This window comes from Gouania willdenowi, chromosome 18 (genome assembly GCF_900634775.1).
Source record: "Gouania willdenowi chromosome 18, fGouWil2.1, whole genome shotgun sequence".
Lineage (NCBI taxonomy): Eukaryota > Metazoa > Chordata > Actinopteri > Blenniiformes > Gobiesocidae > Gouania > Gouania willdenowi.
In genome coordinates, this window is record NC_041061.1 from 16354406 (window position 1) to 16381654 (window position 27249).

The window sequence follows — 27249 nt, forward strand, 5'->3', positions numbered from 1 at the left end:
GAGTCAAAGCTATTCCATAAAGACAGAAAGCAGGAATCAGGGGAAACAATGCTTTGGCAGATTTGTGCAGGATGTTACGGAGTTGCGAGCCATATGGTTTTGCTATACAATTAAGCTCGCCGCACACAGAGCAGATTCTATCACAGCGTACAGGACCAAGAACCCTGTGAAGTCCGCTGCAGAGTGTTCTTTCCAATTTTTATTTCTGCATTCATAATGTTCCAATTCACCAGTCATGTGACTTAATGCATTGCTCCAATTGGCCAGCAAGCTATTTTACAACATGAATCAGTCCAGAGTGGTCATACCACAGCAAAGTTGCGTGATCAGTGCGGGACCATCATGTTCAGTGCTGAATATCAATCTTTCTTGATAAGGCCAGGATGACTCCAGACTTAATGCAAGACAAATAAATCCTCTTTGCTGACATCGCACACAGAGCGGGGAAAAACAATCTGTGTACTTGATGAATGTTTAATAATTGCATAAATAACCACATATTCTATGCTGTTTTTATGATTTATTTGAACACACAACCTACACATAATCAAACAGCATCTACATTTTAGCTGGTGGTAGTTTTTCACCTGTACTCAAGCATTTTAAGTAAACACGCTGCTGCATAAAAGCACTCACTGGGTATTAGGATGCGCACTAAAGCAACAGGACACAAACTGTGGCAGCTTGCCTGTTTGATTGTGAGAGATTCACGCGAAACCAGCGGCAAGCATCCAAACAATGAAGACAGACAGCAGTTTTTTGAAGCATCCTTCAGATGTTTATCCTGCTTTCTGAAGTACTGTTAGAAAAGGGTTTCCATTCAATGAAGGAAACAAGCAGTGAGGCGTTTGTGTTTATAGAATACAACGCACATACACAAACACACATAATAATGTGTACTCTACACACGCACAGCTTCTGGGGATTTGGAGTTCAAAGGATGTTTTATTTTTGGAAGAGCTCAGCTTTGGGAGAGTCATCCTTCTTTTGGTGACAGACGGAGAAACAGGTTGCAAATATCAAACGCATTACAAGCCCTGTGACACAGAAACCCACGTCGAGGCAGGAGTTTTTAGTTTCCTCATCCTTCCTCATTCTCCTTCTCTTGCTTTCTCTTAATTCCATGAAAGAAAAACAATTTCGCCAAAAGGGAGAGTTTGTTGTTTAAAACTAACAGGCAGACTTCTGCATCACCTGAAGCTAATATGTGATCACAGCTCATCTAACAGCTTTATCGAAAACACTAACAAGTTGATTTTGGTCTCATCAACACATAATGCAACACGACAGGGTGCAGAGATCACAGCAGATCCGAATCGATGCCGTCATGTGCTTTTTTAAAACTTGACAATCTTATTAGAGGGCAGAATAAACTCCTTTCACCTGGAAAGAAGCAGAGAACTCTAATAGACAATGATTTTTAAGAAACGGTGCTAGGACAGTTGCTCATCCAAAAAGTCGAAAGAGGAACATTTGCTGCTGGTTGCAAGTAAATGTACCTGTGTGGCATTTGAATTCAACCCTGAAATGTCTTTCTGGTAAGATTTTATTTGAAATAAAATTGGGAGATTAGGAGATTTATATCATTTTTTCAGAAAAAATATTGAAGTATGAGTTTTGGTCCATATCGCCCAGCCCAATGTATAACTGGATTTTTTGGTAATTTACTCAATAATGTATGTTTTTTCTGTCATTTTTACTTTCTCCTGAGGGCCGAATTGAATGCTCTAATGGGCCGGATTTGGTCCCCGGGCCTTGAGTTTGACATGTGTTCTAAGGAATCACATTTCTATCCTATTAATTCAAGTTGAGTGTTTTGAACCATTTCTGCTATAACTGACAAGTGTTTTTACTGAGCAGATGTCAGTGTTTGGGAGGCAGGCAGGCAGACGCTGTGTGATGTTTGCCCTCAGAATAACTTTGCTGAGACTGGCAGGTGTAAAGTGCTTTCACCTATGTCTAGCATTAGCACTGTGCCAATGATTGTTTGAGTCCAAGCTTCAAAAAGAAGAACACGCATTAGCATCAATGGAAATATATCAGTCAGCATGTGATCTAACACAAATATTTCCCGACTTATACAAAGATTCAACTTAATGAATGATGTGCGTGCATAAAAAAAGTCAACAAATGTGCTCATTAGGTGAGCATTTGGCATTCAGTGAATAGGGGTAGCAAGCAACACCCGTCTCTGATCTATAATGAACAGCATGAGGAGAATAGTGCACACTCATGTGCAGCAAATATACACAGTAACACACACACACACACAAACTGGCAGTGGTGATTGTTGCTGTGACTCAGGCAAAGGTCAAATGGAAGGCGACTAATAATCAGACGCCATTGAACTCATCACTCTGACCCACAGAGAGAATCAGTTAATCCTTTAGCTGCACACACACACACAGGCGTACACACTGTGATATCTGAGAGACTAAGAGCGGGAAAACTGTGGACTTTAAGCACAAACAAGCTGACAGAAATAATGCAAATTATGTGAAGATAGACAGAAGAGATTTATGTCGTATTGAAGCAGAAGAGGGGACCTTTTTTTGTTCATTTGTATTAATCCAAAGGCAGACGCCTGGAGACATGTTCACACTGACAGCAAAGTAAGGAAACTCTTTTAATCACATTACTTTAACAATTTCATTTTCTGTATGTATGAGCAGAAAAATAAGTGATAGCTATGTCTACATTTAGTAAACACCATAGGATTCAAGGATTTCTTTCTTATCTTTCATGTCTTGTGGTGGTACATCGACAGACCAAACTTGCATAACCAAGTCCTGCAGGAAGCCCTTATAAACTGTAATAAATGGAATAAATAAAATAGACCATAACCATATCCTTGGTCTTCATGACTATTGGGGTGAATTTTGTCACTTTGTCACTGTGGATGATAAACCCACTGATGGAAATGTCAACAAACAAGTAGTATATGGGTAATTACATGTAATTTAAACAAATGGCCCACGCACTTCGGTCTCAAAGAAATTCTGACATTTTCACGAATTGTTTTATGATTATTCAATAGGCACACTTTAAATTTTTTGTTTGGTCTGATGAACACTTTTTGAGATTTGGCCAGTGTAGAATGTATGTGTCCCTATTTTTCTTCCTTTTTCAGCTTCCAAATCTCAGGATCGACACCACATAGGAAATTGATATTTGGTATAGTAATACAGCTAGACCTACTCTCTCAAAATATATAAAAATATCTGCTACACATCTTATCTGGTGGACATGCCTGCCCCTCAAATTTGGAAACAAGTTTTTCAGGGTTTCGGGCTCAAACCCAAATGTTTGGGCCTTCAGTAAACAACATTACATATGCCTCAGCTCCCTGTAATTTTATCAGCTTTGAGCTATGAACATAGGCTGTTCAAATCACTAATGATTAGTCACATATATGCATTGGTTCTTGGGTCACAGTCTCATCAAATTTTTCAATGGGAACCTAACTTTGGGTTATTTCCCCACTCGCGAATATTGAAAATCTTTTACATGAGGCCATTTGTTGAAATGACATGGAATGACTCATATTGTAGCATTTTTTAGCCTGACATAAACAGTTCCTACTCTACCTTGTGTGAGCTAGGTAAAGTGGATAATGCTCACCTGTCCGTGGCACTGCTTCAACAGTGTAATGCACTCACGAGCGGTGACCAGGATTTACTTATGACCACACGATTGCTGATCGGGAGTTGATCGTGAGGTGTTAATGATTTCTAGTGATCCCATGTACAGTATACTACACAATGCACGACACACGCTTGAGCTGAGACTCGGCCAAATCCCAAAAATAGACGCACGAGTGAAAAATCGGCTGAAAATGGGCCAAAAATCGCACAGTGTATGCCTGCCTTAAGAAGAAGAGGAAAAAGCAGGTGAAAAGTCGGAGGGGTTATTCAAAAAAGCGAAAGGCAGAAAGGTGGAACATGCAAATCAGGAGGAGCTGAGGATGGGTGGATGAGGGCGGGATGACAGGGAGGTGAGGACAGAGAAGGTGAAGAAATTCATCCAGTGTGAAAAAAAAAGCCTAAAAATATGCTTCAGGAAGACAGAAAGCAAGAGCAGAGAGTTAAAGAAACAGATTTAAATACATGTAAATCCTTTGAATAATCTTTTAGTAGAAACTCAAGCAAAAAGAAAGTTATAACCTTTTGTCTAAGTCTAAACTACGTCTATTTTTATCGCATTTTTGTCATTACTTTCTGGAATTTATCCATAAAGATAATGTAGGAATAATAAGTAAGAATAAGTAAAAATGTAGCATGGTTAATGATTGTACAAAAAAAGACTTGAGATAAAAACAAATCATCAGTAGTCCTCCTCTAAGGGATGTAAATAAAAGAACAAAACTTCCTGTAACTCTGGTTTTTGAATAATGGACTTATTATGAATTAACTCAGTGAGATATAGCATTGTGTCTTTTACCAGAAATTGTGAGTTCAAGCCTTAAATTATGTTAAATGCACATTTTTCCTCTTACTTCACTCTGCCTGTTCAGAATTGCCTAATTTTTCCAAAAATTGCCTTGTGCCGACCACTGCTATAATTTTCAATGTAAACATAGAACACTTTTAAAATAAGTATTGCAATGTTTATCCAATATGTGTTTAAATATAGGTTTATTTCTTGTTGAGTGTTCATTTTGGACCCAGTGATGTTTTGATTCTCTCCAAGTAAACAAGTAAACAAGTTCACAATAGTTTGTAATTAGGAGCTAATCTGATGTGACACGTTTTCAGCTTCACTTGCTGCAGGGTTTTATTTACTTTCCTGTGCTGGTGCATTAACCACAGACTACCAAAATTACAAAAGGACGACCTTGACGCGACCTTAATCACTCAGTTATCTCTGCCGTCTCCTCCCTCAGTGACCTCCCTGTTCACCAACAGCAGTCACTTTGTCATCAATCGCACACGACGTTGTTGTGCAGTACTGTAATAGCTCCTATTACTGAAGGATGACTTATTCATTTCCAAAGGACAATGTGCCACACAGTGACATAATCAGTAGCCTTCCAAGTACACAACTATGACACGCGTCAACTAATTTTGACCATACAGGACATGTATTTAATTTAAATTATTATGACCCTGGAGCATACCAATCTCAACAAAAAAAAACAACATACAACATTAGCGAAAAAAAATTACTCCAAAAATATACAAAATAACAAAAAAATCTGCACCAAACAAAAACAAAAAGACACAAAATAATCCAAAGACACAAATGACCACAAAAATAGCACCAAAACATTACATTACAGTAACATTTAAAAGGACCTGTGAAATAATTCTTGCATGGTTCAAGACATCAGGAAATTTGTGAAACAGAAGGACCTGCAAGTGTGCGCGCACACATTCAACTCTTTTTGTCCTTTTGCAATAAAGAATGACAAAAGAACTTCTGAATGACCTTGTATGCATGCATCCGAAGCCTTTAGGCACACAGGCTAACACAAAAACACTCACAATCCTGTATCGTTAAATTAAAACTTGTATTTTTTAGACTTATACGAGCCAAATACTCCACCTAACCGTTTGTTTTTTTATATATAAAAGCAGAGATCTCACTGTTGGAAAACTCTTATTGTTACATGATAGAGTAAAAAAGGTCAAAACTCGCTCACTGTCTCGTACACACACACACACACACACACAAACACTATATAGACCCCCAGGAGACACCAAGGAAACTGCATTCCCAACAGTTTTATGCATTGGTCAATTTAACACTGCGAACATCCGCACATTAAAAATGCATGTCCCCAAGGACATGTGTGTGCAAACATTAAATGCAGAGTAGCCTACCTTGAAAAGTCACATTATTAAACTGGTATCTGTCTAATGGAGCATTTATACAATGAAACGCTCAATTAATCAACACAGCGCTCCCTGAGTTGAAGTAAGCCACTCAGAAAGAAAACAGGAACGGAGGGAGATGTTATTGGTCATTTAGAAATGTGTCAAGTCACACTCAGCTGAAGCAGCAGCTTGTTAAACTAAACACCAATCCACAGGTTGATTTTGGAGGCAAAATAGATCCATGTATGATTTTAATCTTCGTACTCACATGGTCTCATCATTCTGGAACTCCAGCTTGCCAGCAGCCAGCTCGTAGTCCTCGCCTCCTTTGGCAGTGCCATCAAGGGTTCGGTAAGGAACGGCCACCAAACCTCGGGCCCCCGACGTCCTGAGGACCTTCACTTCCATCACACCCACACTCTCACTAACCCTCTGACTGGAAGTCTCAAAGGTGAAGATGCCTGGGAGAGAAAGGAAGGAAGGAATGACGCAAAATCAAACAGTAAAAAATATGATCTCAGAACTCTTATTTCCATATTTCTGTAACCTGTGTACACTTACGCAACATCTTTGCGTGAAGTGACTTCAACACGTTTTGGTTGGATGATTAAACGAAAAAAAGTAATGGTCACACAAGACAGACCAGCAGATTCACAATGAAGCCCTGATCAACATTTGGTGAAGCTACGGAGCTACAGGCCTGTTTGTTTGTTTCTACCTCTGCAATAATCTTCATCTCTGGCTCCATAACATACATACTGTATTTACAAACCTGCTTGAAAGTGTTGTGACATTATGATGAACTACCACCCACAGTCTCCAGATAGACGATATGGAATGAATTTAGAGGTTTCCCATTTTTTTTCGTACATTTCATAAACTCACCTGAGTCATCAATACAAACCATTCTATTTGGTTACCTGCATGGTCGTCATCATAGATGGTCACTGTGGCGGTGTGGTTGTCACCCAGGACAGCTTTGGGGGTTGTACTGTTCTCAATTGGGGCGGTGCCGATCTCAGGAAAGCCAACCAAACGAGGGTTGCTGAGATGAACGTAGAAATACTCGTCTTCCTCGAAGATGTCGTCGTCGATGACACCAACCGTAATCTCTGGGTTTCAAAAAAAATCTGTCACTTGATGATGAGCTTCACTTTGAGCAGAAGTATAACTTTAGATAGGCTTCTATTCAAGGGTCAGAAAGCAAACTGAATGCTCTGCTCTGGGGACTCGATCGGGTGATGTTGTGGGTCATCTTATCGTTGGGGTGTGGATTGGTATCGCGCTGCCTCTGCCTCTGCCTCTGTCTCGTCTATATTGATTGTTGCTTGTTGTGTCTGACTGCCCAATAAAAGCTGATTCAAATCCCTATTTTAAGTCTTCTTTTTTTTACTATAACAATAGAGGAGGCAAACGTCTTAGTAGAAATAAATCAGTGTTAACCTCAAAACAAAAGCCATTGACAATTTCAGACTTGCGCTATATATCAAGTCTCAAGGCCAGCATTCTGTCATCTCTAGAACATTGATTTAAAAAAAACCCTATTTTTCTTCTTATACTACTTTTCTCTTGTTGGGTTTTATGTCCCACAGGGAGCCACTTCTTGTGCAACAAGCAGTTCTCTATCATTACTTCCCATTAATTTAACTGTAAAATGTTGATGCCCTAAGAATTTGTTTTGTTTATCATTCATTTTTCATTATGTAACAAAAACATGAAAAATGAAAAAAAAAAAAACACTCATTATTTGATATTTGTTTCCAAAACGAAAATGAAAAAAACGGAAAATGCCATGTTTTTCGAATTCAAGCTCTTTTGCTTCGGTACAGAAAACAAAAAACGGAAAACGAACACCCTCATTCATTTTCTCCTTTACCGATTGGCCAAAGTACGTGACCCGGAAGTGTACTCTCATCCTGCTAACGGCTATGCTAACGGCAGTTCGGCATGACAAGATCGCTGCTTCCAACTGTGCATCCAAAACATGTCCTTTTCGCTTTAACTGATGTTGGGCACAGAACCTCCTCACGGACATTTCGGAGGATTTAGAGACTGCTAAGTGTTGCAGAGCTAAAGATATCGAGGAATGTGTAACGCTTCACTTCCGGGTCACGTACTTTGGCAAATCGGTAATGGAGAAAACGAATAACGGTGTTAATTTGAACGAATGAACGAATGATACACGGATTCCTAACCATCCCATCGTCTGTTGTAGTCTGTGCTTTCTCCCTTTTTTACTCTCACTCCTACCAGTATCTTACATATGGAGCTGACAGTTCCTGATCTCACTCCTGTTCTAACGAGCGTACAACATTTTCCTAGCAGTTAATGCGGAACGCTGCCAGCCTGGGACTGGCTCCACTGGGGGATTTTCTAAAATCCTGTACTATTGCCACTTATGCTCGCTCATGCAAAAGTCTTTCTTTCATTAGGATCAGGGTTGGGGTGAATTATAATTGTAACTGCATTGTATGTTAGTTCAGAAAAATGTGATTGGCATGGAAATTCTATAAAAACTGTCATTTACAATTTAATTAAATGCAAACTTGGGGAACCCTGTTTCAGTTCTATGGCTTATATATACGTAGTTAACAATTATTTATTAAAATATGCTTCATTTTAAGTTTACCTGTCAGGATCATTTTACCATTTCTTAAATTAAAATCAAGGGGTATAACGACACAAAAAAGGCTCAGACACCCGCGCCAAAAATATGAACACCAATATTTTCATTGATTAGGAAGCCTAACAAGGTAACCAAGAGATGAAAAAGAAATTAGATCATAGATTATATTTTTGTGTATTTTACAGCTAATTTAAGATATGGGTCAAAACAACCCGTTATCATAAGAGACGCTAACAGAAAGCTAACGCAAGAGGAAGGTTAAGTTCTATGGGGTTATTTATTCCAGACTCAGTGATTGTGATTAATTGTAATTGAACTTCAGTTATTAATGTAAATGACTTTCAGGAGAAATATTATTAGTAATTGTAGTTGCACTATAAAAATATTTTAAAGTGTATAATAGATTTTGAAGTAGTTCTACCTCTGGTGCTGGAAATAGCATTTTATACGAGTAGACATTGTAGACATAGTCGTGAATTATTGGTCTTTACCTTTGAGGGTCTCTCCTGGCTTAAACAGCAGGGTTCCCTCTGCAAACTCATAGTCTGAACCTGCGTTGGCTGTCCCGTCTTCTGTGCGATAATCCACCTGGGGGAGAAAGGGGTACACGGGGATGCAATTGGGACAAAACAGAAAATAAATGGGCAACGAAGATGAAAAAGGAGAGAGAGCACATTAGAAATAGGCAGATAAACACATGGAGAGAAGGAGAAGAAAGAAAAGGAGGAGGATGATGAGAGCAAGAAGAACAGCGTTATTAAACTAAGCCCTCCGGTTAGATACAGTCTGATAATAAAGACTTTAAAGACGGTAGAAACTTAGATTGGGTTTGTTTTTTCTCTCCCTTTAATGCAATACAATTCAAGTGTGCCACATTACTGACAAACAGGGAATATAGTTTATTAATAAAAATGTTGGCGTGTGTGGCTCCGCTATATTTTTAGTTATTTTTTTGAATCCATTCATTCAGATGGCTGTTATTTCTGCAGCCATGATTTATTTAACTAGTCACAAGACCGAACAGCTGAGAGAACTCCCATGATGCATTGAGGAACTTGCCTCTACTTGCCTCTCTTCTACTGTCTATCACTTTAAATGCTTTTTTATTTAAAGAAAATAATCTCACTAACTGGATTTTGAAGTTTGTTGTTTGCTGTAAATTGTTCAGCTTAGCATGAATATAAATAAATAAATAAATATATAGGGGTGATAGATCAGCTTTATTGTTGTCACATATTTACAGGTATAATACGCAGAATATTACGCTCAGAGAGAAAAAAAGGTGGGTTTGTATGTAAAGAAGAAGGTGGTTATGTTTCTACTGCACATACTCCTGTCATAAGCCAATAAATATCTGTTTGTGGGGTGTATGAGTCTTTTTTAGTCCCATAGTTAGATTGATGACCAAGACAGGATAAGTGGGTATAAAAGGGCGTTGGAACAATGAATAATCGAGCCTTTCAATTTTTGTTTGTTTTTGGGATTTTTTTTAAGTGTCAAAAGAAAATACTTCTATTTATCTTTGAGTTACATGTGATATGATCTGTATCAAACTAGTAGTAAAAAGAAACCTAACTATATTGTGGTGCAATTTACTTTAACAGTGTAGGAAGAGCGTTGGATAAAACTTGACCAAAACTTGCACCTAGCTTGCTGTAATTATATAATCTATCTTTCTGTCCTGCTTTGCTGTTGCAATAATGACTTTGGCCACAGAGTCCCCATGAACTCGACCATCTATCCTCTACACACGCTTTCTCCTGGTTTGCAGGACGCTGGAATGTATCCCAAACTAAAAAAGGCTGAACTTCAATTCACCTGCAGACCCCACGCTGCAGATAATGTGCCTCGACCTTCACGTTCGTTTAGAGTAGATGATGAGTTCATAGTTCATCACTGCTCAAATGTTTGCATGGATGAAATGATTCGGTCTCAGTTTTTGAATGAATGTATATTCTAAACTGGCACTGAGAAGTTTTTTCAGAGCAATAATTACATGTTTTTTTTCTCTTCAGGGTTTTGTCAGGTAGAAGTGTCGGCGTGTGTGGGCCACTTTAAAGCACTTCTGAAATGATAGCGTAGCAACGCTGAGCCATCACACAACGCTGACCTTGCATCACTTTCATTTTTATACAGAAAGAGATAAAACGACAGTCTTTTAAAGACCTGTGTGTAATAGTGAGAGGATGGAATATCTGACACTGAGTCCCTGTCGAGAGTCTTTTTCAGAGATTTGTGTAATGCAGAGCTTGAGCCCAGAGTTAAGCCTTTGATCAATGATTTGTTTACTTTGAGTTCCGACCCTGCAGAAAGCTAAAAAGCCACCGTGAAGGTGTTCCCTTGTAACCTACATCTGAGAGGATAAAAATGGCAACACAGAGTATACAGAGCCTTGGAGAGTGAGGACAGATGTAGACCAGAACAAGAGCCAGAACGGTGAGACTCCTTTGCTGTCCGCTTTCATCTGCCTCACATGTCTCTTGGTGTTCTTCCCTGAAACTGTGGGTCAAAGCTGCTCTGCTGTACCTCACATTGTATACATACCTTGACAGTAACTCCAGGGTCTCCTCCGTGTCGTGAAACAGTCAGTTTCAGGGAGCCGCAGTTTTCAAAGCACTGGTACAAAGCGGGTTCAAACCCCAGTCTGATAGTATGAGGGTCATCCTCCTGAGCCTGGATCTCATGGCTGCTCACCACCTGGAGAATTGGTTTAGAAAAAAAGACATTTGTACACAAAGTGTTGGAAAAGATCAAACTGTGTGTGTGTGTGGGTCTCACTTTACGAGCCTGGTCGGCAGCGTGCTTCTTGAGGATGTTTCCAGCCCCAATCATCATCCTGGTTGCCTGGATACGGTAGAAAGCTCTGCTCTTTTGCTGCTGCATCAGGACCTGATAGAGAGAACAAACACTACATCAGTTGTTCTCAAACCTTTTTCAGTTCAAGTACCCCTTTTCTCTTATTTTTGGATCCAAGTACCCCTCTAATTTCTAACTAGAACATTTTGCTCAGAATTCTATGAAAAAACAACTATAGAGCATATTGAAGGAATAAATGAGTGATAACACACATTTAAATAATCTGATTTTCTAAACAAGTGGAAAGAAACTGTATTTAGTGCCTTCTGAATACATTTATTTCTATAGTTTTTATCATTTTTGGTCATCTACTGCCTGGTGTTGGACCAAGACTGACCCTTGCATTTTCCATGATGCATTTTATGTTCCAATCAAGACCATCATCATCATTATTATGATTATCATTTTTAACTAAAAATAAACATGATAAAACCTATTTTTAATGTTTTTATTTGTAAATTTTACACTTTCTCAAGTACCTGCTGTAGTGCCATTGCATACCCCCATTTGAGAAACACTGCACCACATTAATACTTTTTCTTCTTCTTGCAATTCCTAGAAACATCTAATAGTGATCAATGTAATAACTAAATTGGAGGTGAGGCAGTCAATGTCCCTGTAGTGGGTTTTTTTGCATCCTGATTCTTCTGATGTCTTAAATAACACTTGCAACCTAAAATAGCCCAGCCATAAACATGTGCATTGTTTAAAAGAAGAAAAAAAAAAAAAAAAAAATCAATGTTATTCAGTTCACTTGTCAGTGCGAGTGGTCACAATCATATGGCAGTCAGTCAGTTGGACAGTCAAAGACAATTCAAACTCTTCTAAAAGCTTTTGAATTAAACTGTTGGCTCACGTCAGTGCAATTTTCGATGTAATAAGTGTATTGATTTATAAGCAAAGAGCTCAATAAGAAGGTATGGCTGAATGGTGATGTATTATTTTAATGCTTGACCAAACTGAAAATGAACAAATTGTCTACTATACCTCTGGCCACATCAGATTAAAAGTGTCTAAGAGCTGAGCCTGCTGCAATTTATCAAAGTTTGGGTGAAGTCATGTCGCTGTACTTACAGAATAACTAAAGATTTGCTTTCAAGCTCTTTAGAAAACATGCAGTTTTTTAGAAGGAAGAAGTAATTCTCAGGAGAAATCAACAGTGTGTTAACTCCATTTCTCCCCAATAACTACATTTTCCTTCAGGGATTCATGATGACTGCAGAAACTTCAATTTACTGGTCAGTTTGTCTGCACCATGTAGGTCTTGGGGCTACAAAAGTCAAAACTGACAGCAGTGATGGATTTTTCCTCCTTATTGTTCAAGTTTTGGCAATATTAGGCTGACTGAGCGGCGTTTCTGGCTATATGTAGACTATGTCAATACAGAAGCCACTAGGGGTCCCCAAAACTGAGCCCTCGGCTTTATCTGAGGAGAATTATTGGCCAATATTTGCAATAAAATGTATTATCAGAGTCGGTTTTCCCAGCAATATTTGAAAACCAATTGTGCTGTTGTTTGAGAAAACATATTAAACATGAATATGGCACTTTTTTTAATTAATAAAGTTGAATAAGATGTTTATTTGTGGAATGTATCTAGTGGGGCATCACTATAAATATAGGCGTAACCTATACTTTCCTTTGAGTTTTATATAATGCAACCTTAAATTTAGATAGTGGTGTGGGGGGGAGGGGTTGTCTATGTATATATCGGTATTGGTAGGTATCGGAAATGGAAATTTTAGTTGGCAAAAAGCTAAAATCGAACATCCCTACTTAATAAATGGAGGATACAGGAATGAGGTTTAGTGTTTGCTGAAGCTGATTTTTACCCTCAAAACCTGTTTGATTCATTGACATTTAGAGGAATTTTGTTTTTCTTATTTTGTCATTTGTTACCACTGGCTATCTCACCATGTAGTTTGCAACATCTTACAGTACGTATGGTCCCCACAAAGCTATAAACAACGGGCTGTTGGGTCAAGGTTTGGAGGTGAAGTCTCTTCATGCCTTTGTCATAGTAATAAATACTGTATGTGTCATTTAGGTTAAATTAAAGTGTACAAACGTTGACAAAAAAAATCTGAAAACAAGTTTTTATGTGTTACACTGACTTATGGTGGTGCATTCTGGCAATCTGGCAATCTGTCAAAGGCAGCAGGAGCAGCAGGGGGGACTCAATGAGTCTGTTTTTTCACACAAACTACTAGTTTGATGCAAGGCTGTCCTTACATAGTGGCAGCTTCAGCAAATATGACAAAAACTCACTTTTAAAAGAGTTGCAGACTGCACCTTTAAAGCTACAGCAGCCTAAATGCCAACATTAACAGAAAGTTAAATTCTGGACAACGTTTAGGGGATTTATATCTTTGTAAATATAGATTTTTCAAAACCACTAATATATAATCTCCCAAAAAAATTAACTCAAGGCCTGCTTGTGTGGTTATATACTGTAGTAGCGTGTAAATTAAACAGCCTGTTCTGAAGCGTCCTACACTGAATTTGTACACATGTTTTATGATGTGCTCTTTTCTGCTAATCAGCAAACACAGCCAAGCAACAAGAAACACAAACCCTATTACAGCAAACAGATTTATAACAGACTGAAATCACCTAAAGAAATGATTTCTTAGTGGCTGACGTTTTAAGGGACTTACTCTCAGTGACTTACCATGCGATTGAACTGCTCAAGTATCGCATTAAAACTAACCTAGTTGTGCAAGGTGCTGCTGAATGATCAAAATAGCAATAAGTTGACCTCAAGTTAATTTTTTTGTCAACCTAGAAAAAGCGCACTCTAATGCTCCTATATCTAGTCTTTTCGTGACTTACCGGGAATAAAATCCCCTGGATAGCAGAAGAGTTTCGTGACATAGCGACGTCAATCAAGTGAACTCATTACATTCTGGATTTAGTCAGCGGAAAGAAAGAAAGAAAAAAAAAAAAAAACATGGAGGGAGAGTTTGACGCTGAAGTGACAGGATGAAGATGTAGTGAAATAAAATGTAAAAGCTGTTAAGTTGCTGAGTATAGAAACAACAAACCACAACCTTTCTGTGTATTTCACCTTGTTTATGGCTGTTTGTTTCACAGCATCCTCATCAAAAAGCTATGCACAAAACATTGTGTGCATTCAGGCAGTTCACCTGCCTGATTTATTTGCAGTAATCACCTGCCAAGCCTGAAAAAAGTGATACTTAATCTTATTCACTCTCGATTCCCCCACATTCCTCAGCCAGAGCTAATAAATTAATTTTACCTCTTTGTGACGCTTCGTATCCCTCGGCCTCAAACTGCACTCCTTGCATAGTGAAGAACTCGTGAAAAATGTCAAATGTCAAAATTAGCACTGTACTGTACGATACTCCAGTACAACTATTCATTTATTTAATATTAATTTAATTATCTAATGACAAAATGCTTATAAACAAATTTCCCTCCAAGGACTATAAAGTGAAGTATATGGTAAAGTAGAAAAACAGCACAAAACAGGAAAAATAAAAGTATTAACTCATCTGAATATACTTTCACATTTCGGTGTGTACAGAGCTAAAATACTGATATAAAAGGAGACAGAAAGCTGTTTTTCACCAACCAGTTGATACTCGTGTTTGGCGGAGGTAATATTTTCACCGGCGCTCATTTATTTGTTTGTCTGTTACCATGATCATACCAAAAATACATACAGATTTTGACAAAATATTAACCAAAGATAGACCTTACGCCATGGAAGATTACATTGTATCAATATACAGATTCCAGATCAGTTTGAAATCTGCATCTTATTATCGGCAAAAGTTCAAAAATTCACATCTTGGTTCGTTATTGACCAGTATTTATAAAATTGTACTTAGTTATATCGGGTTGTTTCCTCAATTACCCCAGTGAGTTTAATCCAGATCGAATCTTGATTTCACATTTCCTCACAATTTTTTTAAAACATTGGGGTGTCGATACATTTGGAACTACTGTATTGTTTTAAATGAGGATAGACATTTTCTTCCAAGCCTTTAACGTGTGAATGTTCATGGTACCATGATCAGGGCTTTATGCTCTCTGGGTGCTTTTGTTTTCTGTATTTCACAATGTTTTATGCTAAACTAATTACGCTTTTGTTGATTTGAAAGATACCTGATAGTTGGCCATCTCAATCAGCTGCTCCATGTCTTTATCCGGGTGCCTCTGCTTCAGTTCCTTGAGTGTCCTTGCCATGTCCCTCCTGGCCTCGTCTTCCTCATCCTTTGCTCCTTCCTCCATCATCCCTCCGTCCATCCCGCTGTGACTATTCAAAGCTATTTGTCCGTCAAGTTCCAGCATGTCCATCTTGGTGAAACCCCCTGGACCGAGCGCTCCATCTATCCCTCCGTCAGCCCCTCCCTCTGTCTCAATAATGATGCCGCGACTTTTGTCAGCACGATAACGTTTGCGAACATATTTGTAGATGAGGAGGCGGCGGTCGGCCACCCAGGCCTGGACCACGCAGAGGGGGAAGCAGAGGAAGGTGAGCACTGCCTCCCACACCTACAAGCAAAGAAAGAGATTATACTCTATCTACATATCGTAATTCCCAGCTGCTTTCCAGCAATTATAACACTCTGAACTTTCCACGACTTTCGTATCTACTGTACGTGAACTCACCTCCACCTCTCCAGGGGAGAACACACTCAGAATCAGGTAGAGCCAGATGTAAGCAAAGATACTCCAGGCCGCCGTGACAAAAAACACCCGCAGATGCTTGATTTTACGCGTCTCTCCATCGGGAACCACCCACACGCACAGAGCGATAATGACAAACATATTGAAGGCGGCGCTGCCCACAATGGTGCTGGGACCCAGAGAACCAGCCTCGAAACCATGGCCACACACCTGAGGCAGGGGGTGGGGGGCGAAAATCAGATTCTGTGCTGCTTAATCAAATGTGTAGCCACCTGCTTCATATTGTACTGACCTCAATAACAGAGAGCAGAATCTCAGGGGCGCTCGACCCCAAGGCCATTAAAGTGAGATTAGAAACTGTCTCGTTCCAGATTCGGACAGTGGCTGTGGTGGTTTCACCGTTAGGCCTTTTTATAGTGATCTCCTTCTCTTGGGAGGTGATGACCTGGAGAACAGATGAGAAGAACATCAAGAATGGGCTTCAATTTGCAGCGTAGGGTTCAAATATTGTGCTTAACATACCTCTATGGATGACATGAATCTGTCTGCTATAATGCTCATGCCCAGAAACATGTAGAAAAGAGCCACGAAGTAAACAATTGCTCGAGCCACCTTATCCCCCACAGAGGGATTCTGGGGGTTCCACACAGGCAGTACCACACCTTGGTAAGAAAATAAGAAGTGATATTGAATCTGACAAAGAAAAAAGGGATGAAATCACAGATGACTGCTACAGTTACGTGTGAGAATCTTAGAGTGCAGGAGCTCAAGTGAGGCTATAATCTTAATCAGCTTGCTTCGAGGAAACATCTTGCAGAGAGCTCAAAGGCAAAACCCAGATCAGGCATTATGATAGGATAGTGGATTAATATGATGTGACTACGGTAAGTGGAAGAGCTGTTGATATTTTAGTCACGTAACATTAAAAAGCAACTAAGGCTGTGTTCGAAATGGCATACTAACGTACTAATCACACTAAGTTTGATGTCAAAATTAGTATGTAGTGCTTTCACATTTGATAGTATGATAGTATGTGAGAAATACCTGGATGTATACTGTATCAGGACATTTTTTAAGGATGCACGGTGGGCACACAAGTCATACTCAACCACCCCATGATGCATTGTGAGCGGAATGTTAACTCGTCCTGAGACTCAGCTTTAAGCTAAAAGTCAAACATACCCTTTTCAAAACAAAAGCATTTCTTCTCGTCTTCCATTTGTTTTTAACACTGCTGTAAATAGGGCTCCTATTTTGAAGTTAACCCGTAGTTTTATCAGTAGCACAATGACAGGCAATATAGAATCTTCAAAATGTCGGCATGAAATGTGTACACACTAAGCACGTGGAGATTAATCGATACAAATCGGTATCTAGAGACAAACGTGTATCGATTCATTCAGTGTGCATTGGTACAATTTACGGGTGAAATCGAGATGCATCGGTCACTGCGTGCCTGCATCGGCAAAATCCATGGTTGAATTGATTTATTCATCCATCCATTTTCTGACCCGCTTGTTCCTGTTTTCAGGGTCGCGGGGCAGTTTTTTTCATGTTGTATTTCATTCTATCCTGTGTTTCCAAGTCACAGTGAATGCACCATCAATGCTTGACGTTTTGTTTTGAAAAGCCGGGAAACACATTGGTACCGCTACAAAGTTACAACACAGAGCGCCGTGAGAGCAGCAGCAGCAGCAGCAGAAGCTATCGATGAGATAATAATTTTACACCTTACAAATATAGTTTTAGACCAAGTTAGCATTGTTGAATACTACATCTGAAATATTTCTTGTGATATTGTATGTAACATTTAAAAATGTGAAATAGTAAATTGGCAAAAATAAATTGCAATCAACAATGAAATGAATATTGGCCGTTGAGGGAAAAAAAACAGTTCTTGAACATGTCAAAACGACTAAGCCAAGTGTATTTGTAAAAATTATGAGTTCCACAGGTTTGGAAATATTTCATTGAAATATTGAATTATGTATTATTGAATTTCTTGTACCGCTATTTAAAAAAAAAAAAAAAACCTACAATGGTTATTACTTAAATATTAAAAAGATTTATAATCACTTCTAAACCTAACCATGTAGTAATAGTGGATTTACTGTGTGTAAGCACACCAAATACTCCCATGTAGAATAAAGTTTGGTTGTGTTGTTTTCTAATTCTTGTTTCTATCAACATCTTAATATAGTAAAGCAGAATAGGGTAAACTTTGGTAGGAAACAATGCAAGCTCAGCTATTCCAATTGATTGGAAAAGCTTAACTAAAGTAAAGCCCTCATTGCAAATCACTGTTCCAGCTAGCAGAAAAACACTCATCATGAATAAGGCATCTAGTCTAGCGTATTATTGTTTGCTAATACACCGTTATATAAAATCTGAATGGATAATGCAGAAAAAAGATGACATGGCTCGAATAGACAGTAATGGTCAAAAATATAATGCACACACAATAATACAGTGGAGCCACACAAGTCAAAGCACATATTCTATCCATTAAAGCATAGATGCCATGCTATTACATAAGAGGGAACTTATTTAACTGAATAACTTCAAGCTGAATGAAAAGGCTGCACATGATTAAATCAATACAGTCCGAACTGAAACAGATTACGCAGAAGTTTGGTTCAGCTGTGAGAAAAGCTCGTTATTTCAGTGATGCACAAGGTTGATGTACAGACGACCAGACAAGAGGCTATAACCTTTTCCTTCACCTCCTCAGTAAGCTGCGCTCACTGAGTGGTTTAAGTACAAATTATCCGGTATGTGTGCAGTCAGTGACATAATACATTAATCCATCTTTACACATTGAACTGCATTCTCCACACCAGAAAGCAGCGACCCACCTTCCTGACAGGGGTCTCCACTGGCTGTGCAGTTCTTCCCCTCAGTGCCTGCACTGACTGAATCAGGGCATGAGAGCAGCACAAAAAGCAAGAGGAAGTAGAAGAGCAGGGAGGATGATGATGATGAGGAGGAGGAAAGGTTACAGGAAAGACGGAGAGAGGTGAGGGGGGATGGAGGTTCAGACGAAACTGCCGGAGCCATTTCAGCTGGTGCAGCCAAGTCTTCACAGGACTGGAGTTGGTCAGTCTGGTGTGGGCGATGTCCAAAACCTGCAAGTAGACAACGAGATGCAAAACTCAGGGCTGTTTTTGATATTTGATCTTAGTAAAATAGAGATAAATATCAAAGCAAAGGTTGCTGATATAAGACAAGCTAAACAGACAAGCCCCCACTTGTCATGACCCGGCTTGAAAGGTCACAACAACAAGAAAGGGAGAAAAGTGTGTGGCCAAACATTTAAGAAACTTTATTGTTTACTTCAGCAAAATAGAAAATTCAAGTTAATGAATCAAATGAACCAACTTGGTCTGGATTAGACCAAACTAACTTCAATTCCATCAAAGTAAAACCAAATTTCAAAAATGTAACCAGATTAAGACAAATTAAACCAAATTAGATCAAATTAAGTCAAATTGGACCAAATTCGATATTTACATCATGGAGTGTGTATTTCAGTAGAGTAAGTAGTGTAAAATGTGTATGAGTGAAGGTTCTTATATCTACACGACTCAAGTAGAATTACTGTTACTTTTTTAAACTGTACTCAAGCACAAGTAAAACGTAGCTCAATTAAACAGTAGTCAAAGTAGAAGATACTAGTTAATTTCACCTCCCATGTTTATTTTTGGTAATAAATCTTGCCACGGTTCCCTTTCATGCAGTAAACATCTCATGTAGGAACTTAAACAATTGTTTTGTAAAATAGAATAACACCAATAACAGATGCTTTATCATCCTGGGTTACATTGTGTTTGTAGAAACTTCTGGCCTTGTTTGTTGTTGTCTGGTCATTTCATTTTTTGTAGTTTCACAATGTACGTTGATCATTTTTAAACAAAAAATAATAATTTACTCAATAATGGTTGGCTATAGAAATGTAACTAATTACTTCACTTCTTTTAAAATGTAAAGTACAAGTAAAAAAATTACTTGGGCTACTTTGGAACGTTTAAGCGGAATTGAATCCAACATGGAAAATGTAATGCTCGGCTTGCAAGATAAAGGCCACCTTATTGGATTACTTACTGCTGGAGACCAGGCTATCGAAATTGTGCTAGCCTGAATCGAAAATAAATCGCTTATCATCATTGGCTCCCAGAGCCAGCCGTCCAAGGCTGTCTCATCTATCACCAGGATGTTGTGCAGAAAGATGCTCCATCCCCTCTCCTCCGTCACCTCCTCTCCCAAACCGCCACCTGGAACTTTGTTTTCTGAACCAGCTCTACTCAAGGTCGTCACACGTCATGACTGAATCAGAATGGGCTTATATTTCAACGCCTTCTTTGGCCCTCCTCCCTCCCTGCAAGCTACGGGGGGGGGGGGGGCGAGAGTGGCGCCCACAAGAGGCTGCACGCACACGCGCCCCCTGCAATCCTTTCCTTTTCTCTACCCCAAACCCTCAACCCCCACCCTCCAACACCCACCCAGTGGGACTTGCCTTTTTCTCCTCTTCTTACCACATTTTTTTTTTTTTTTCTTCCCACTTTCATCTAAGTAACGGAGTGCTACCTTAGTGGCGACCCACAGTCCTCCCATGTCATAAGTGATTGTCTTTTCATGTTTCTTGGACGAGGTATGTAACTGAAATGTAAATTTCCCCTTGTGGGATGAATAAAGAATATCTCATCTCATCCTAAAAAAAGTACAAGTACCCACAAAAGCAACTCAATTACAGTGAGTACTTGTGATCCATTACTTTCACCTCTGCATATCTAAATCAAACCATGGTGTGATGTGTACCTGTGTGGAGGCCAGAGGAGAGACTGAGTGAAGGAGTCTGGGAGCTTAAGTAACCTCCACATAATGTGTGTGACATTACCCAATAAGGGGGGAACACTGAACAATCGGCGCATCATTCCATGGACATCACAAGTGTATGAATACAGTTAAAAGAGATTTACTATATTAATTCCCACTATTCATAAATGCAAAACAAACTTGAATCTACTTTTTCATGGGATGATCTTTGCCATAATGGTGCAGTCGGTGTATGGAGACAGGAGTGAAAGCTGCTCTATGTCCGTGCTACAGAATACAATATGTTTGGCTGTGCTAAGATGGGAGCAAACAAAGACACTAAACCAACATGTTTCTGGGAGAAAAACAGCAAAAACTAAACACACTGGCTGTTTAGCGATAACATGTTGTGACAGAAAAAGCTTGGCAAAGAGGAGAGAAATTGTTTCCTCTGACGGTGTTAGGTCAAACACACGTGTTAGCTTAGCATACACACTGACATCCCACATGCAAACCTTCTGCTGCACTGTCCGTGCTGAAACTGCTGACCCTATACAGACCTATATCCACACGCAGACCTAAAAGGTGCTGACCCTGTTTAGGTGCGCGCGCGCGCGCACACACACACACACACACACACACACACACACACACACACACACACACACACACACACACACACACACACACACACACACACACACACACACACACACACACACACACACACACACACACACACACACACACACACACACACACACACACACACACACACACACACACACACACACACAGGCCATGCTATAGTTAGTCATCAGTTGTGACAATAGATTGAGCTGATGTCTTCTTCCATCTCCAGGAATCCTGCAGTTCTGACGACAACCTGTCACTTCACCAGTCACGCCACTTTGCTCCTCTGCCATCCACATTTTTTTTAATAAATCAAGTTATAGAAGTTTTAGCACAGAGGTAAAAATAGAATAAAATAAAGACTGTTGCTTTTCTTCTAAAAAACTGTAAATAAAATGAAACCACATTACTGGTTTTCGCTCCTTGTTTTTTTTTTTTACGTGGTAAACAAAAAGACTTCAAATATGAACTTGCACATGCACACACTGACGGTACATCATATTAGGGGTGGGAGAAATAATTGATGCATTGATATGCTGGCAATCGATAATTGATGCATATATCGATAATTGTAACAATTATTTAAATGGTAAGTTACACGAAATACCGTAGAAAAAATATTGTAAGGTAACAATTTACAACAAGGGTCCATTAATTAACGTTAGTTAATGCATTATTAAGCATTAATTAACAGATTAATAACATGTTATTAATTATTACTAGAGACATTATTACGTTTTACTAAAATATGAGCTAACAATAAGTAATGCATACGTGAGGATAACCAATTACATTATGTAACTTTTATTAATGCTTAATAATGTTTTAATTAACTCTGTGCAGTAAACATTAATTAAGTGATTTTTAATGAATTTATTTATATTTAATAAAGGCTAGGTAATACATTATAATGTTATAATATTTTTGATTAACTGAGTTTAGTATATAATTTAGAACAGGCATTTTTGTTAAGTATTTGTTTATTGTGTTTTATAAGCAAGGAAGCTGCTGCTATGGCACTAACTAATATCCTCTGCTGGGTCAAAAGCAAAAAAAGACGTCTCCAGTGTCCACATTCAAATTTCTATGTTTTCAAAAACAGCAATTCATTAGTGGTCAGGGTGAGGAAAAAAATGCTGAGAAAATTTGCATCTAAATTTTAGATGCATTGATTTATAATCAAATCGCAGTCCCTATAATAACCATGATCATTCATAATCGAATTGTGGGATGACTAAAGGCTACCACCCCACCATCATGTTATTAAATGTAGGAGGACACTACACAGTCATGAACTTCAATGATATCTCCTCAAAAGTGAATGTCTGGACTGTTGGCCAGTGGTCAAAGGTCCTCTTTTCCAATGAAAAGGGTTTGGAGGAAGACGGGTGAGGAACAGAACAGAACATTGCACCCCAAATCATGACTGACTGTGGATATTTCACACTGGACCTCAAGCAGCTTGGGTTCTGTTCCTCACCTGTCTTCCTCCAAACCCTTGGACCTTGATTCCTGAATGAAAGACACACTTTACTTTGATTAGAAAAGAGCAGCTTAGACCACTGGCCAACAGTCCAGTCCTTCTTCTCCCCTTTTTTTCTGCAAAAACTGAAAAGTAAATGCTGATTTCTTCACAGTATTCTAATTTTTTGAAATCCTGTTTTCGTGGGTTTTATGAGCTGGAAGCCCAAATTATGTTAAAATAAACAAATAACTACTAGAAATTGTTTAAATTGTGGGCCCTGAATCTATGATCTATGAAAGTTTAACTTTTTTAATGGAATTATGGAAATTAAACAACTTTTTCATGATATTCTAATTTTTTGGAAAGGGTCTGTATGTGTTTGGGACGTGAACATAATAGCCCATCTGCACTTTAATTCACACGAAACATGCCCTATCATGTGAAAAAATATATCACAAATTGGGTGTACATATTCTGAATATAATATATATTTTTTTATTCTGTCAAGCGTTGATTTCTTAGCCTTACCTCTGTTTTTGGCGAATGAAATTCTCAACAAACATGCTTAGTTTTGCCAATATTGTGAACTACAATCACCATTATGTTTCCCCAACCTCCAGCTCACCACTGGAATACATTCAGTCTAATATCAAACAAGATGTAACCATGCAGAGGGAACTCAAGCAGCACGAAAATCAGTTAGTGGTAAGTGCTTAATTATCCAGCAAGTAACTAATCAGTCATTTATTAATTGCAGGCTGTTGGGGAAAAAAAAAAATGGGACTTAAGTAGATTTTTCACCTTCTGAAGCAGGTGAAATCATTTCCTAACAGCTTTTACCAAAGTGATCACTGCATTCATTAAAGCTCCACACAAGACAACAAATCAAAATCCTTTTTTTTTTTTTTTTTTTTTTTTTACATGAATACAATGCTACAAAAAAGCTGTAACCTGTTGGCTTCTCTTGATTCCAAAATCAATTCTGCATTCTTCTGCTGAAGGTATATTTTTTATTCCATTTTTAATAAACACTGTGGTGAATACAGAACTAAATCCCTTTAGGTCAAAGTGCAATTACTGGCTAATTTCAGCTCACCAGCGTGATTAGATCTGACCTAAATGCTGCGGCCAAAGGTAACATTCACAGGCAGCACAGCAGAGAAATATCCTCAGAGTGAGACGGTAGTAAAGCAGAGAGAAACTGTTTTTTACCAACTTAAGGAGGAATGAAGTCTCCTTAAATGATGTTAAACTCCTTCATGCACAGGTAAATATTACCTACAAATGCAGGTACTGAACGCACGACTACATTTTCAAACTAAAGGGTGTATTTTTTAATTTGTGCAGACAGAAGACCAATTTTCCCACTGCTGTTTTGAAATAGTAGTAAGAACATTTTACTAATATTTATAATAAGTGAACCCTCAATAGCGATGCATTAAACTAACACCCCCCCCCCCCCCCCCCCCCCCCCCCCCCCCCCCCCTTAGTGAAAAGCCTTCTGGAGTTTAGAGTGTACATTAGTCCCTTGTAATAAATGAATTGCACTGACAGAACACACACACAGACCGTGACCTCTTCCTCCTGACAGTGACGCTCATACGTGTGCACACATGCATACAAACTAGTGTGTAAATGACGTGTGTGTCTGTGTGTACCTGTCATTGTCATTGTCATGCCAAACCCTGTTGGGTGCTCCCAGCGTGCTTTCGTTCAATTAAGCGAGTGTGCATATAAGTGTGTGCACGCACATCTGTAGAGATGTACAATAGTTTAACGCAGGTTTTATTTACAGCTAATGTTTATTAAGCATACATGGAACCACTTTAAATAAACACTGTGCCATGATATTAACATTTTATGTTGCAGTAGGAACGTTTATCAATATGTCTGATCTAATATTCATGTTTTTGGACTGTGGGAGGAAACTGTAGCACTCAAATACAACTCAAGTAAGAGGAAACATGCAAAAAACTCTTCACAGATCCTAGGACCAACATGGGATTAAACCAAGTAACCTAACCCAGGTGTTCTCAACCTTGGGGTCAGGACCCCATTTGCGGTCAGGAGACACCTGGAGGGGGTCGCCAGATGCCTTTGAGAAACTAAGAATATTTTTTGAACAATTATAGCCCATTTTCACTTATTTTGAGCCTTTTACTGCAACTAAAATAAACTTGTCATATTTTAACCCATTTTAATCACTTTTTCTTGCAATATTTTTGCTCCTTTTAATGCATTTTTTGCATTTTGCATTACTCACATTTCTGCCACTTCATCAAATTTCAATGCCTCTTCCGCACATTTTTTCCACTTTCAAGACATTTTCCACACTTATAAACCCTTTCCACCACTTTTCCCACCTAATGTCACATATAGTTGACCCATTATTGTCACTTGTAACCTCTTTTCATCATATTTCATGCTTATTTTTTGACAATTCAAGCACAATCATGACTTGTCATGCCCATTATTCGCCAGTTTAAACTAATGGTCCCAACAAATTGTTCCAATCTTGACACTTTGAATCCTTTTTAACCACTTTTTCTGCCTGTTTCTGGCCACTCTAATTTGCAACTTTTAACCAATTTCTTTGGTGTAAAAAAAATCCCATTTCACCACCTTTTCCACGATTTTGATTAAAACAAGGATTTACATCTTTAAGATGACTATATACTATGGCCCAAACTTTGTGGATAACAGTGGATATTATTCAGATCAATAAATATACATGGTTATCACAGATTCACAGGACAATGGACCATCATTTTGCTGACTTCATGGATGGACCCCAAAGATCTCTCCCCTTTATTCCTTTTACTCCACATGTCTGTGTACCATATTCAGGTGCAGTGTGGGTCCCCGGGCTGAAAATGTTGAGAACCATCAGTCTAACCACTTTGTTTGTATAAACTTGTATCCATTATATCAAACAAAATTGTAAAAATCACCAACCACAAACACAACTACCTTATACAGCTGTAAAATAGAATGTCAAACCTACACACACACACATTTCAAAGCTAAATAATAAGATAAATATGTTTTATAGTGAAGTTGCGCGAACAATAACGACCTTTTCCAGTAAAGAAGAGAGTTTCATTAAACGGGTGAGTGGAGCAGCAAAGCAGGAGGACATGGAGGATGAGATGAAGGCAGACAATGTACAACACCCACTGTAAATTATATTTTACACAAACACATGCACACGCACAGACACACATACTGTACATAGAAAGCAGTAGGAGAGCTGACCATGGCATGGCTGTTGATTCCCATTACATTAGCCATTCCTTGCTGCTCTGCATCAGTTATAATGAATCACTCTCTTGACGCACACGCACATGAACGTACAGAAAATGCAGGCGGCTCACGTTGTGTCAAGATTCAATGAAATATTCTCTCCTGAATAGTAGTTTGTTGTAGAGATGTCTTCATTTGGCCTGTCCATACATTAGCTTAAATTGTAACTAAACCCTGAGGTTTTGGTCGACGTGTGTCTAGGCTGGAAATTGAAAAAATTGCATTGATTATGGGCGGGGCTACTGTAGCAGTTAGAACACGCTGAGTTGATCTCTAAAAGCAGTCCCTGTCAGCCAATCGACAGGGAGGGGGGGGGACCTACAGTGGTGGTTCCAGACATAAGAGGCCACTAAAAAGTAATTGGCCAACACTCTCAGCCAATAGCAACTTTTGATTGTAATAGCCAGGTTTCAACCCATAGAGGGCAGTCACCCTTAGATTTCTACAAGAAAATACACCAAACGACAAAAATGTCAGGAGTTGAATCAATCAACAACACTACTTCATACACAAATACATTTGTTTTCAGCTGACGTCCTTTTACCACGCTACGAAATAATGTTTTTGTCTGCAAAAATAGGCAAAAAATAATCTGTACTGATGAAAATGTAGTACTGTGATGATAAAATGATGAACTTTTTCAGCTCATCTCCCCTCTAAACACTAAAGACCCAGTATATTTAATAGTTTCCCATTAATGATACCCTAAAACAGGTTTGCAACCTGCAGCTCTTGAGCCTCATGTGGCTCTTTATTGAAATAAATAATTGTTTTTTGATGATTAATGACATTGACACCTGATAAAAACATGATGGAACAATTTGTCACTCTAAAAATAAATCCATTCTTCAATAACACCTTTCTACTTCACCTTCTGCAACATCTACAGACCATCAACTTCCCTTGAAACTGTGGATAACCTAAGTTTTAAATCCCTGGTAAATTAACTAAATTAAGAAAAAGACTATTCTGGAAGAAAATAGAGACTTTAATTGTGTAGGGACACATTCATTTCTGACTTAATATGCACACTCGATATGTGGAAGAAATGAACAATTAGCATGTGTTAACCGACATGATTA

General features: G+C 38.7%; 1 protein-coding gene across 4 annotated transcripts in view; it reads right to left on the reverse strand.

The window, feature by feature from the left end:
- Positions 1 to 27249, reverse strand: part of slc8a4b (solute carrier family 8 member 4b) — a 161125-nt gene that overhangs the window by 45725 nt on the left and 88151 nt on the right. For all 4 annotated transcript variants that reach the window (XM_028473878.1, XM_028473875.1, XM_028473876.1 and 1 more), the window contains 10 exons: positions 18810 to 19079; positions 16477 to 16616; positions 16247 to 16399; positions 15937 to 16164; positions 15430 to 15819; positions 11221 to 11331; positions 10987 to 11139; positions 8934 to 9030; positions 6737 to 6928; positions 6085 to 6277 (listed from right to left, as the gene is read on the reverse strand). In XM_028473878.1, coding sequence (XP_028329679.1) covers positions 6085 to 6277; positions 6737 to 6928; positions 8934 to 9030; positions 10987 to 11139; positions 11221 to 11331; positions 15430 to 15819; positions 15937 to 16164; positions 16247 to 16399; positions 16477 to 16616; positions 18810 to 19079 — 1927 coding nt within the window. The remainder of the gene's footprint in view (positions 1 to 6084; positions 6278 to 6736; positions 6929 to 8933; positions 9031 to 10986; positions 11140 to 11220; positions 11332 to 15429; positions 15820 to 15936; positions 16165 to 16246; positions 16400 to 16476; positions 16617 to 18809; positions 19080 to 27249) is intronic.